The sequence below is a fragment of the Penaeus japonicus genome, unplaced genomic scaffold (assembly GCF_977035675.1).
Source record: "Penaeus japonicus unplaced genomic scaffold, GWHDUDI00000001_assembly GWHDUDI00000025, whole genome shotgun sequence".
In the NCBI taxonomy this organism is placed as follows: Eukaryota; Metazoa; Arthropoda; class Malacostraca; order Decapoda; family Penaeidae; genus Penaeus; species Penaeus japonicus.
Window position 1 is genome coordinate 11659992 of NW_028234427.1, and position 14128 is coordinate 11674119.

General features: G+C 31.7%; 1 protein-coding gene across 3 annotated transcripts in view; it reads right to left on the reverse strand.

Moving 5' to 3' along the window:
• Nucleotides 1-7620, reverse strand: part of AP-1gamma (adaptor protein complex 1, gamma subunit) — a 40205-nt gene extending 32585 nt beyond the window's left edge. Inside the window, exons 1-4 of one of the 3 annotated variants that reach the window (XM_043033547.2) lie at nucleotides 7419-7620; nucleotides 2493-2566; nucleotides 181-364; nucleotides 1-41 (exon numbers count right to left, since the gene is read on the reverse strand). The exon at nucleotides 1-41 is cut by the window's left edge and continues 106 nt beyond it. In XM_043033547.2, coding sequence (XP_042889481.2) covers nucleotides 1-41; nucleotides 181-364; nucleotides 2493-2556 — 289 coding nt within the window. In that variant the 5' untranslated portion in view covers nucleotides 2557-2566; nucleotides 7419-7620. Of the gene's footprint in view, nucleotides 42-180; nucleotides 365-2492; nucleotides 2567-7252; nucleotides 7284-7418 lie in introns of those variants that run through there. The other 2 variants (XM_043033548.2, XM_086551332.1) reach the window with 2 other exon arrangements.
• Between the last annotated feature and the right edge of the window lie 6508 nt (nucleotides 7621-14128).

The window sequence follows — 14128 nt, forward strand, 5'->3', positions numbered from 1 at the left end:
TAAGTTTCAGACATTCCATCTGCCCAAAATGTGCTGGATACCTAACAAACAACAACAACAAAAAAAAGGAGTATAAAGTGAGGGGGGAGGGGGTGGAAGAAATTAAATTCTATCGCTATTTCTCACACAAATTCCCTTATCTCTTATAGCAATTCTAAAAAATGAGACAAGAACACTAACCCCAGCATGTGTATGTATAAAAGTTTTGCCACATTCCTGCATCTCCAAACAGAGTCCTCTTCTCTAAACGTGAGTCGGATATATGCACACTCTCTGTTAACAACTGCTCGCTCTTCTGCTGCTGTCTTTGCTGAACGGATCTGTCTGATGAGGTCTCGAAGGCGGATGGGGTTGGGTTGTCTCACTGTGGAACAACAAGGTTCAACTTGCAGAACAAAAAACAAAACAGGCTTTCATGTTAAACAAATGCCAGCACTGTTAAGCTAAAATTCATGCCAATGTATCTAACTCAATGTTAGAGAACACAGGACAACCTACATCATCCCACGCATATTAGTACAAACACACAATGTAATTTTCATGATGAATCATTATATATTATCTTTTAACTTAAATAAAGGTGTCACTAGAAGAATAATCTCCTAAGTGACTATTTCTTACATCTAGAAGTTCACTGCTAATTTGCCAAAATACTTTATACTAAACCATGAATAAATGCATTCCCACCCGTGGAATAACGACCTCAATGGAAACTTTACTTCTCCTTACTGGACAGAGCCAAAAAAGCAACTATGAACAACAATTCAAAAGTCCCATCTCTAGTACGTGAATGATGTAACATTCATTTAAGCAAGCACACTATTCCTGAATAAAACACGACTCTACTGATCGTTGCGTCCATAATGCAATGAGAGAAAACAAAGTCAACACACCATGCTGTAAGTCCATGGCTGGAGAAGCTAGAACTTAGTTATGCAACAGAAATGCAACCTTAATGTTAACTGTTAGTTATCATCACATCACACCCAAATATATGCATGTATTAAAAGGACCAACTTAAAGCTTCCTTAACAATAGTTTCTGCCCGATTTCCAAAAACATTTTCAACAGACACAGTTGACATATATATGTACAAGATTATCTTCCTACTGCTTCTCCTGCCAACTGTAAGCTTCCTACTTCTAAATCTGGGTTATCACACATACTTGGATTTCAAGTATAAAAAATATATAAATAATATATTTTCAAAAAGTTGAAAAAAAAAGGTAACACCAAACCCAGTGCTAAAACTATCATGTCTTGAACCTTTGTCATATGCTACCCTGACCGAGGACCCCGAGCTCATCTCCACCAGGTCAACAACAGTCCGACCTATCGAGGAACAAGTGGATGCCATTAGTGCCATCCAATGCAAAGCAAGATTATTAGCACTGCCTCTGCAGTTGCAAGCAAGCTGTTTCATGTTCTCAAGCATATTTCATACTTTATCCTCAAAATAGTTATTGCCATACCAATAAAACATGCAGCTGTCCTTAACATCCTCACATATATTTCAATTATATGTTCTGTGACTTACGAATATTTATGACTTGGTTTGCAATGTATCTGCTTATAAAACTTTCTTGTGAAAGGAAGGACAGAAAATGTACAGCTTAGAATTGCTCTTCAACTATTCTCTCAAAATATAGTGCATGGTACGATTGACCTTATAATCTCAAATATGATTTTACAATCACCTTGACATAACATCTTGATAAAAGATAAATATACTCTAACAATAAATTTCACATATGAATAATTCACATGATTTAATTCTTTCTAAAAATAAGATGATTGATGTATCATATACAGTCATTATCCCTTACTTAAATCAAATACATTTCATCTATTGCAACCTAAACTAATAAAGAAAAAAAAAAAAAAAAAAAAAAATAGGATAAAATATACACATATATATATGAACAGACCACCACAAAAATACCCTGATTCTCTTTTCATTTGAGGAAAAAAAAAAAAGGATCCCAACAGCTAAAATATCGGGCCAACAAGAGTGAAATGAACGGGCAAATAAAGCAGGTCTTCAGCAAGAATATTCTTTCACAGTGAGCTGGGTGATAAAGGTTCCAGGTGCGAGAGGTTCACTTGTTGCCTCCACTTAAAGTTACCTGACTAGCCCTTACCTTTGGTCGATCCTTCTGAAAGTAATTTAGGTATGAGGAGCTAATCTGCGAAAATTATTGACACATAAGGAGGTTATCAGCTTAATTCGTGACAGGACTGAAACTCTGTGATACTTTGGTTCATTCTACTTCTAAAGACCTATAGAATTCTACCAAACTTCATTCACAAATTAAGCCCTTATTCTAGCCTATGATTCTAAATACTATGAGAATAATTCACTTTGGATTCTAAATCTAGCAGCAACTAGTGAAGCCACAGTTCACCTGAACCCAATTCACCTGCTCCTGTGACAGCACAGCAGTACGGATATGCGTGGGTTGCGAGGGTCCCAAACAAGAGGGTCTACGTACCTTTTTCATAAACCTCCTTACCTTTCTCCACCGCATCATTGATCACCTGTTTTATGCTCGACATCTTGCCGAGACTGTTGGCAGAAAACTTGTAGTTAGCAATGCAATATTCAAAATGATATTTGCAGTATAACCATGCAAATCTGGACAGCAAGACACACTGAGCTCTACAAATGTAAACCTAAACTGCCAATCAACTGTTTATTACATCTTATTTTTGGTTTTACTATCATGAAAATAAACTTGAAACAATTTTTTTTTCTTTCTCATGGACCGAGTCCATGTGAAAATTAATATAATAATCAACAAAAGAGCAAGACCCATGTGACAGCTAAAACTATCAAAAATTCCGAAAATAATGCGATTGCTGTAAATCAAAGTAAAATCATATACAATTGCTTGCTGACAGGATGACTATGAATAGTCCAAGAAGCTCTGGTATATGTGTGATTCGTAAAAGCAGAAAATTTACCTGTCTTATCACTTCCCTTTTCCCTTCACCTGATATCATGGCATGGGCTTCATGCTGGCCAACAACTCTGTTTTTGGCATTTGTAATAGCAAAAATCAAAGGAGGTTCTAGTCATAAGACTAGTACACTAAACTATACTTAGACACACACAAAAAATCACCTCAAATTTTGGTGCTTTGATGCAATTTGTAAATAAACATGACACTCCCAATCCTGGGCTATGGTTTATCACTCAAGTGACTTTGTCCACTTATTTGTGAAACTGATATGGGGCTTGTTACCTGCAAGATAAGGGAATGCTGAATGTGCCAATATAGACCAACAATAATTACCAAAAACAGATACAACAAATAGATCTAGATCACCTGAGAGATCCTGGCAATGGGGAGAACAGATTACATCTTAACCAATAGCACTGTTATAACTCATACTGTAAAAATCCTTAGTACTAATTTACAGAACAAACTTTTATGTTACATATTAATCTGACACATTAAAAAGCTAAATGGGGAAAGTTTAAAATCACAGCACATGAAATTGCAAATCACTGATTAAAAAACTTTGATAATAGCATCTCTTTCCCTCTATCTTTATTATTTCACAATGATTAGGAGACAATATTTGCGGACAAAAACACTTTAATCAAATAAATGTCGTTTTCACTGAATGAACTACACAGCATCCACAGCTTGAACCTCAAAAATATAGAGTTATAACTATCTACCTACAACAGCATTTAGCATTTTGTCTTTTGCATTATGAATTACACCACACATTTTTCTTATAAAAGATCTGAAAAGATAGCTAAACAAATTTACAGTTTAACACATGCTTTGGTGCTCATATCTGTCTAATCCCTTCAGTATGAAACATCCCACCCTCGCTTTCAAGAGAGGGACGATTGTGGATGTACCCTCCCCTTTGGGAAGGATGGGGTGAAATAGGCTCTTCCTGTTTTTCTAACAATATCACGACAGGAAATTAGTATGTTTCACAACGACAGTTTAGTGCTTATTTATCACTCTCAGTTTCGTATGAAAATATGGATTGTATAAGGATGAAAATCTCTTGTAGCTCATTGAAACTATGTGACAAGCAGACACTAAAAATATAATCAGATATAATTATATGGATTGAAAGAGAAGATATGTAGTTTAGTCAATTTAATTTATGAGTAAAACAAGTATCATTTGTTATAAAACCTTCAACACTGACAACAATTACAAAAAACTAAGTATATAACTGTAAAAATGAAAATTAGGAAGGAGGAGGAGGAGTGCAGTTATATTTATCATCAGCTGCCAGCTTGGTAGTCCCAAAACACATGTCAAGATGAAACATAGCAAAGATTGGGAGGCAAAACTGTAATTATGGATGACTCATTCATGACCAGTAGGCACTGGGGTGATTTCAACGAGATAGAGAAATATTCCTCTAACATTGGACAAAATGCTTTCACTGATGCAATCAATATATAACTGGTTTCTTCCAGGTACTGTGACAGACTGCTCTTTGTACAAGGACCTTCAGCTGGATGATTTACACAAGTGTGACCATTTCCTAAGGGGAAAAAAAAAATCATACCATACCAACATCTTTGCTTTTAAAAGGTGCCCATATTCCTTCATTATCTAAAAAGTCTTCTCAAACAATACCTGTTAGGTTAGCAGGGAAAGAGAAGTCCCACCCCTCCCCATTCCCATGAGGTGGTAATGCAGCCCTTGGTCAGGTTAAGTATGGCTTCCTTGATTAGCACAGTACTATTGGTGTTAGAAATTTTAGCAGCTGTTGAAAGTGGTGGTGGCCCAAGGACAGCACCCCCCCCCCCCCAGCTCCATTCCAGATTAGTAAATGGGTATTCATTCAGGATAGACAATTTTTTGTGAGGTTTCATAATTGTGAAGTTGCTATTATAACTTCTTTACCCAACATTTTTCCCAAAGTTATAGAGCTCTTCTTCTCTCAGGTAATATTTCAACAAACAAAAATCTGAGACATTTATGACGGCTTTCTTGCAAGGATATTGGCTAAGTTCTATCCAAATCCATTTGAACTTTGTAGTAATTTGTATTAGAAGGCCTATTATCTGCAATCTAACTCAATAGTGGTACAGCAGCTTCTGTGCCCTTTGTCACTCGAGAAAAGGACAACAAAACTTCACTGTGTGCATTCCGGCACAATCGAGCTCTACTGATTACTGAGCTGATATTCACTCTTAACCCATTCACGCCGGGGCCGTTCCGGCTTTGCGCGGTCGTAATACCGGGGTTCTCGAACGCATAAGCCTAACGCCTCGAGATTCTCAGCCGCACAAGCCGCAAGCCTGGGTTGCCCGCTCGCTCTACCCAAGCACGCAGCTTCCCTCATAGCTCGTCCAGGGCGTCTGACGCGAAAACCACAATACGTGCTATCACGTCAACCGGCATGAATGGGTTAACAATATGCAAGGAGGTGGCCTGTAAGTTAGGCGCAGACATTAGCAACAGAAAGTAATGTGCTGAAGTATAATTAATGGCAAAATTATAATTCTGGACATGGATATAGTACAAGTCCCTGAATTTTTCTTCTTGAAAATAAAGTGATAAAATAGCCATAACCCCAACAAAAGCCAATAAAACCTCACCATGACTATTTTGGCAGAATGGAGCTAGTTCTGGTACCTTAAAGGATAAGAAATTGCCAAGATAGTCTATAAACTGTACAGATTAACTGGCTGCTGCCACAACACTTATGGACAGAAGCTGCAGCAATTGCCAAGCAATTGTCGCAGTGTAGGTATACATGTACTGTTCACTGTGGTTTTGTTTTATTTTACTTGATTTTCCACATACACGTTCTTAGTCAATTAGCAAGCCTACATGCTCAAACAGTTTATCCTATTCCTCAAATTCCTCAGGAACAAGTACTCTTTATTGCAATCATTACAATTGTAAACATCATCATCATTGTCATAAGAACTGGTGAAGAATGAAAGAGTAGTTAATAACAACACAAATAAAAACTTTCCCAAAAAATCCAGGAATGGAGCAGACAGAAGAGGCGACTTGGGACTGACTTATCAATCATATTTGCATATATATAATAACAATATTATTACCAATAAAGCAAAACCACAGTGGATGGTGCACCGTGCCCTCGTACCCAGTATCAATGGGCTAGGTAGACCAGGATAAAACAGAGCCAATGTCACACGAAAAAATCACATCACGAAAGACACTGCCAGTTCATTTGATTTTAAGATAAACAAGTTTATTGATGTAGAATTCCAGAGATCATACAAGAAAAAGTGAATTAATCAGATTAAAATTGTGAGGGAATCAAGATATATATCAATTTAACAGTCATAAAAAACAGAAAACAATACTTTATATCATAAAATAATATTATACATAAAGTTAAGTTTATAGTTGCATATCGAAGTCTGTAGGTTTACACATCGAGTGAGGCCGTGGTTTACATGGTTCCCACATCGGCAATACTCAACGAACATCCACCGCATACAGCTGGTTGATCTCCCTGGCAACTTCTTGTCAAAAAGGGAACCAGTCTAAGCTCCATCATCGATCTAGAGGTTCTACCGTTTGCCTTGTAGTGTGTACGCCCATAGGTAATTAGACTAAAATCATTAACAGAAAGGAAATACAGGAATGTCGTGAAAAGTCCTCTAAACCTTTGATAATTTGAGTCGGTCGGAAACTAAACCCCTACCACAGTCCACCCGACACCATAAACAAGACGCATACAATAAATGACACCTGTAAATATACAGCGAATGTCAAAACTTCTATCACAAAACACCTGTTATCCCAATGAAACATCACCGCAACGTCACCTTGGCGTAACAATACCCAACACAAACATAGCCACAGACCAACATTCAACCTTTATCAAAAATCTGATGTAACACACAACTAGGTCACATAACATGACATTTAACACATCATCACAACATGACCCTTCATGATGATAGACCTAAACCCCATATCATATAGGCCTATCACAACACCCATCAGAAATTCCACCTCTCCCTCATAGGTCTACAATCCCTAGGCTCACATAGGCCTACAAAGGTACTCAAACAGGTAAAATTACTCGAATTTTTTTTAGTATCTCCCACGGAAAGTCAAGAAACTCTCGGGCTTAAAAGTGTGAATAGCCACCATCTCCCTCTCTCTATGTATACAAAGCTCCCCGTCCCACCGTCGAGAAACAGGTGGAGAAAGAGGCCGAGCGAAAGCCGATGAAACAAGAGAGACACACACACACGAAAGAGAGAGAGAGAGAGAACCTGAATATGTTGACATGGACTGACTTGGGCTCAAAATGGCAGCTCACGAACCCAGCCTTCCAACTCACACCCTCGTCCCTCGCCCCCCGCGCTCTACCCTGACCTCACTCGCCCACGGAGGAGCACCCATGAACGTCCCGACCCAGCCCGAGCCCCGTGACCCTACCTGGGGTGACCTGAGGCGTAGTGCAATGGTATTTAGTGAGGCATCTGAGGCCGCGCTCCTGTCATCTGTGTTTCCGGCAAGGTGGAACTGCCCGCACTGCCATCTCGCGGCCAACGGGGAAGGCAACAGAAAACGGGAAGAGAGGGGGGACTCGCCGAGACTTGTGTGTGTCACCCCCTCCCTTTCTACGCGACGTCGAGTGGGACTTTTCTTCTTTTTTTCGTCTAAGTTCCTGGGCTTTCCCATCGTATCTCGTCGAGTCTTGTGTGTCCCCCTTTCTACGCGACGTCGAGTGGGACTTTTCTTTTTTTTTTCGTCTAAGTTCCTGGGCATCCCTATCATATCTCGTTAAGACTTGTGTGTCCCCCTTTCTACGCGACGTCGAGTGGAACTCTTTTTCTTGTCTTCTAAATTCACTCTAAGTTCCTGGTCATCCCCGTCATATCTCATCGAGACGTTTCTATTTGCTACAAGACGTTGACTATGTCTTTTTTAATCGTCTAAGTTCACTCTAAGTACCTGGTGGTGCTTGGACACCCCCATTATATATTCAATTATTAAAAAGAAAAATTATCAAGGTTATATCATTATCATTATTGTTATTGCTGTCATCATAATCATTTTCATTATCATTATTGATATAATTCTTTATCATTATTATCATTACTATCGTAACCGTCATTGTCATTCTCTTTATCATCATCATCCTTTATTATCACGTTTATCATCAGTATTATTTTTTATCATTTTCATTGCCATTTTCATTATCATCATCATTAGCATTGTCCTTTTCATTATTATTATTATCACTATCATCTTTATGTTTATATTGCTATTATCATTATTTTTATATAATCATTTGTATCATTACTATTATTATCTTTATCATTATTACCATCATTAATCTTATTATTGTTATCATTATGATGTAAATGTACACACACACACACACACGCAAACACACAAACACAAACACACACACACACACACACACACACACACACACACACACACACACACACACACACACACACACGCAAACACACACACACACAAAACACACAACAAACACAACACAAATATAATATATATAAATATATATAAATATATATATACTATATATATATATATATATATATATATATATATATATATATATATATATACATATATATATATATGTGTGTGTCTGTGTGTGTGTGTGTGTGTGTTTGTGTGTGTGTGTGTGTATGTATGTGTGTGTGTGTTTGTGTGTGCGCGCGCGTGTGTGTGTGTGTGTGTGTGTATGTGTGTGTACATTTACATCACACATTAGGTGTCTGCGCATCGTTTTATTGTACCCCTGATTTCAAAAGAATTGATGTATGACACAATGTTTATTCAAAACAATCCAAGCAAAAGATCGCCTTAAATTTTTTTCTATAATTACCATGAGAAGGGTTATTTTTTCGTATTATGTCAAAAAGTTCTTTAAGAGAAATAAGGTCCTAATATCCACAATATTTCGTTTATCTATAAAATTCTTCGCTACTGATGACTTATTATACCTTGAATAAATCAAACTCATACCGGTTGTTTTATTTTGTTTTTGCTGTTCATTTGGGAAATTCAGTATCTAGATTATCTATTCTGGGGATCAAAGGTATGGAAGGATAAAAAACAAGCTTCTGTTTCAACGTACTTCAAGCATGTCTTCATAAATTATAGTTATTGACGTGTAAGTACCGGCTACGGCACACATTGGTCACTTGTGAGTCATTACCGTGGATGGGAAATATATTTTTAGTGTGTAAAATAACTTTCCATCATACTAATAAAATAAGAGAAATAAAAAAAAACGTTATTGTTGTGAAAGGTAGAGAGAGACATAGCATAATTCACGAGACAAATTCTTAAAATCAGAAAAAAAGCACGGGAACCTCTTTTCCATTTTCCTTTATATGAACAGATCTTGCCGGAAGATACTATATATGATTAACCAGATTGAAAAACCAGTTTTCTTTGAATGCATTCGTGTCCCAGTCAGACATATATTAATCTAGGTAGTCTCCGCTTCTAAAACTATACCTTCATAGAATTTTAGAATGATCATGATAATCACCGGATATGAATAGGGATTTTGGGACGAGTATGAGTAAAAGAAATGTCAACAGTATCATTGATGATGTCCAAAATGCAACCAGGTAATTTAGGCAATTTGCTAAAGTCGCTAAAATCTGAGAGCGGCCATTAAATATTCAACAATTAGGATAAAAACAACCGAGTCATCCTCTCGAAATGGTCAAAATAGCACATAAAAGGAGTTGTCCATTGCGTTCCAACTGGCGTATTGCAGTCATCCGAATAACTTTGCACTATTACCTTATCAAAACTCATTGCATTGGTCTGGGAGGGAGAGGAGGGAAGAGAATATGTTGTGAGGCTCTGCTTGGGCGATGAATAGTTGGGAACACCATGTTGCATTCCTTGATATGATATTCCTCAGCCCTTCCACTGGTGACTGGCACATATCAGATGTTAATTGACGTTATGCCACGTGGCGTCTCTAACGGGTCTATAGAATGTGTAATTCATTAAAGCAAAAATGATTCGAATAATCCCACGCTTTTAATAAGTCACAAGGACCTATTCATCAATATGAATTTCTTTTAGAATTCGATGGCTGCATTTATAGCGCCCCAGATAAAACCGGTAATTTGTGGTTACCGGAGTATCCGTTGGTACCACAAGCATGTACTGATATTGCATAATGATTACTCCAGGGTTGATTATAATAAGGTTATTAATGTCAATGCTGGAGGCAGCAGTAGGATAAATAATACGAACTATGATCATGTTACCGATATTTATAACATGACAATGGTGATGGTAATTCATAACGTATTGAGGATGATGATGATGAAACCATGTTGAAAGTCATGCCAGTAATAAATGGAGTAACAACAAAAACAATCATACTTTTAAGGAAAACAATAATACTCATATTTTCTTTGTAATAATAATTATGATGATTAATTTTGTAATGATAACAATGATGATAATAATAATTTTGTAATGCTAATGATAATCAATTTTGTAATAATGACGACAATAATAATAATCGATTTTGTAATAATGATGATAATTAAATAATTTTGTAATGATAACAATGATGATAATAATAATTTTGTAATGATAACAATGATGATAATAATAATTTTGTAATGATAACAATGATGATAATAATAATTTTGTAATGATAACAATGATGATAATAATAATTTTGTAATGATAACAATGATGATAATAATAATTTTGTAATGATAACAATGATGATAATAATAATTTTGTAATGATAACAATGATGATAATAATAATTTTGTAATGATAACAATGATGATAATAATAATTTTGTAATGATAACAATGATGATAATAATAATTTTGTAATGATAACAATGATGATAATAATAATTTTGTAATGATAACAATGATGATAATAATAATTTTGTAATGATAACAATGATGATAATAATAATTTTGTAATGATAACAATGATGATAATAATAATTTTGTAATGATAACAATGATGATAATAATAATTTTGTAATGATAACAATGATGATAATAATAATTTTGTAATGATAACAATGATGATAATAATAATTTTGTAATGATAACAATGATGATAATAATAATTTTGTAATGATAACAATGATGATAATAATAATTTTGTAATGATAACAATGATGATAATAATAATTTTGTAATGATAACAATGATGATAATAATAATTTTGTAATGATAACAATGATGATAATAATAATTTTGTAATAATAAAAATGATGATAATAGTAATGATAACAATGATGATAATAGTAATGATAACAATGATGATAATAGTAATGATAACAATGATGATAATAGTAATGATAACAATGATGATAATAATAATTTTGTAATGATAACAATGATGATAATAATAATTTTGTAATGATAACAATGATGATAATAATAATTTTGTAATGATAACAATGATGATAATAATAATTTTGTAATGATAACAATGATGATAATAATAATTTTGTAATGATAACAATGATGATAATAATAATTTTGTAATGATAACAATGATGATAATAATAATTTTGTAATGATAACAATGATGATAATAATAATTTTGTAATGATAACAATGATGATAATAATAATTTTGTAATGATAACAATGATGATAATAATAATTTTGTAATGATAACAATGATGATAATAATAATTTTGTAATGATAACAATGATGATAATAATAATTTTGTAATGATAACAATGATGATAATAATAATTTTGTAATGATAACAATGATGATAATAATAATTTTGTAATGATAACAATGATGATAATAATAATTTTGTAATGATAACAATGATGATAATAATAATTTTGTAATGATAACAATGATGATAATAATAATTTTGTAATGATGACAATGATGATAATAGTAATGATAACAATGATGATAATATTTTGTAATGATAACAATGATGATAATAATAATTTTGTAATGATAACAATGATGATAATAATAATTTTGTAATGATAACAATGATGATAATAATAATTTTGTAATGATAACAATGATGATAATAATAATTTTGTAATGATAACAATGATGATAATAATAATTTTGTAATGATAACAATGATGATAATAATAATTTTGTAATGATAACAATGATGATAATAATAATTTTGTAATGATAACAATGATGATAATAATAATTTTGTAATGATAACAATGATGATAATAATAATTTTGTAATGATAACAATGATGATAATAATAATTTTGTAATGATAACAATGATGATAATAATAATTTTGTAATGATAACAATGATGATAATAATAATTTTGTAATGATAACAATGATGATAATAATAATTTTGTAATGATAACAATGATGATAATAATAATTTTGTAATGATAACAATGATGATAATAATAATTTTGTAATGATAACAATGATGATAATAATAATTTTGTAATGATAACAATGATGATAATAATAATTTTGTAATGATAACAATGATGATAATAATAATTTTGTAATGATAACAATGATGATAATAATAATTTTGTAATGATAACAATGATGATAATAATAATTTTGTAATGATAACAATGATGATAATAATAATTTTGTAATGATAACAATGATGATAATAATAATTTTGTAATGATAACAATGATGATAATAATAATTTTGTAATGATAACAATGATGATAATAATAATTTTGTAATGATAACAATGATGATAATAATAATTTTGTAATGATAACAATGATGATAATAATAATTTTGTAATGATAACAATGATGATAATAATAATTTTGTAATGATAACAATGATGATAATAATAATTTTGTAATGATAACAATGATGATAATAATAATTTTGTAATGATAACAATGATGATAATAATAATTTTGTAATGATAACAATGATGATAATAATAATTTTGTAATGATAACAATGATGATAATAATAATTTTGTAATGATAACAATGATGATAATAATAATTTTGTAATGATAACAATGATGATAATAATAATTTTGTAATGATAACAATGATGATAATAATAATTTTGTAATGATAACAATGATGATAATAATAATTTTGTAATGATAACAATGATGATAATAATAATTTTGTAATGATAACAATGATGATAATAATAATTTTGTAATGATAACAATGATGATAATAATAATTTTGTAATGATAACAATGATGATAATAATAATTTTGTAATGATAACAATGATGATAATAATAATTTTGTAATGATAACAATGATGATAATAATAATTTTGTAATGATAACAATGATGATAATAATAATTTTGTAATGATAACAATGATGATAATAATAATTTTGTAATGATAACAATGATGATAATAATAATTTTGTAATGATAACAATGATGATAATAATAATTTTGTAATGATAACAATGATGATAATAATAATTTTGTAATGATAACAATGATGATAATAATAATTTTGTAATGATAACAATGATGATAATAATAATTTTGTAATGATAACAATGATGATAATAATAATTTTGTAATGATAACAATGATGATAATAATAATTTTGTAATGATAACAATGATGATAATAATAATTTTGTAATGATAACAATGATGATAATAATAATTTTGTAATGATAACAATGATGATAATAATAATTTTGTAATGATAACAATGATGATAATAATAATTTTGTAATGATAACAATGATGATAATAATAATTTTGTAATGGGAACAATGATGATAATAATAATTTTGTAATGATAACAATGATGATAATAATAATTTTGTAATGATAACAATGATGATAATAATAATTTTGTAATGATAACAATGATGATAATAATAATTTTGTAATGATAACAATGATGATAATAATAATTTTGTAATGATAACAATGATGATAATAATAATTTTGTAATGATAACAATGATGATAATAATAATTTTGTAATGATAACAATGATGATAATAATAATTTTGTAATGATAACAATGATGATAATAATAATTTTGTAATGATAACAATGATGATAATAATAATTTTGTAATGATAACAATGATGATAATAATAATTTTGTAATGATAACAATGATGATAATAATAATTTTGTAATGATAACAATGATGATAATAATAATTTTGT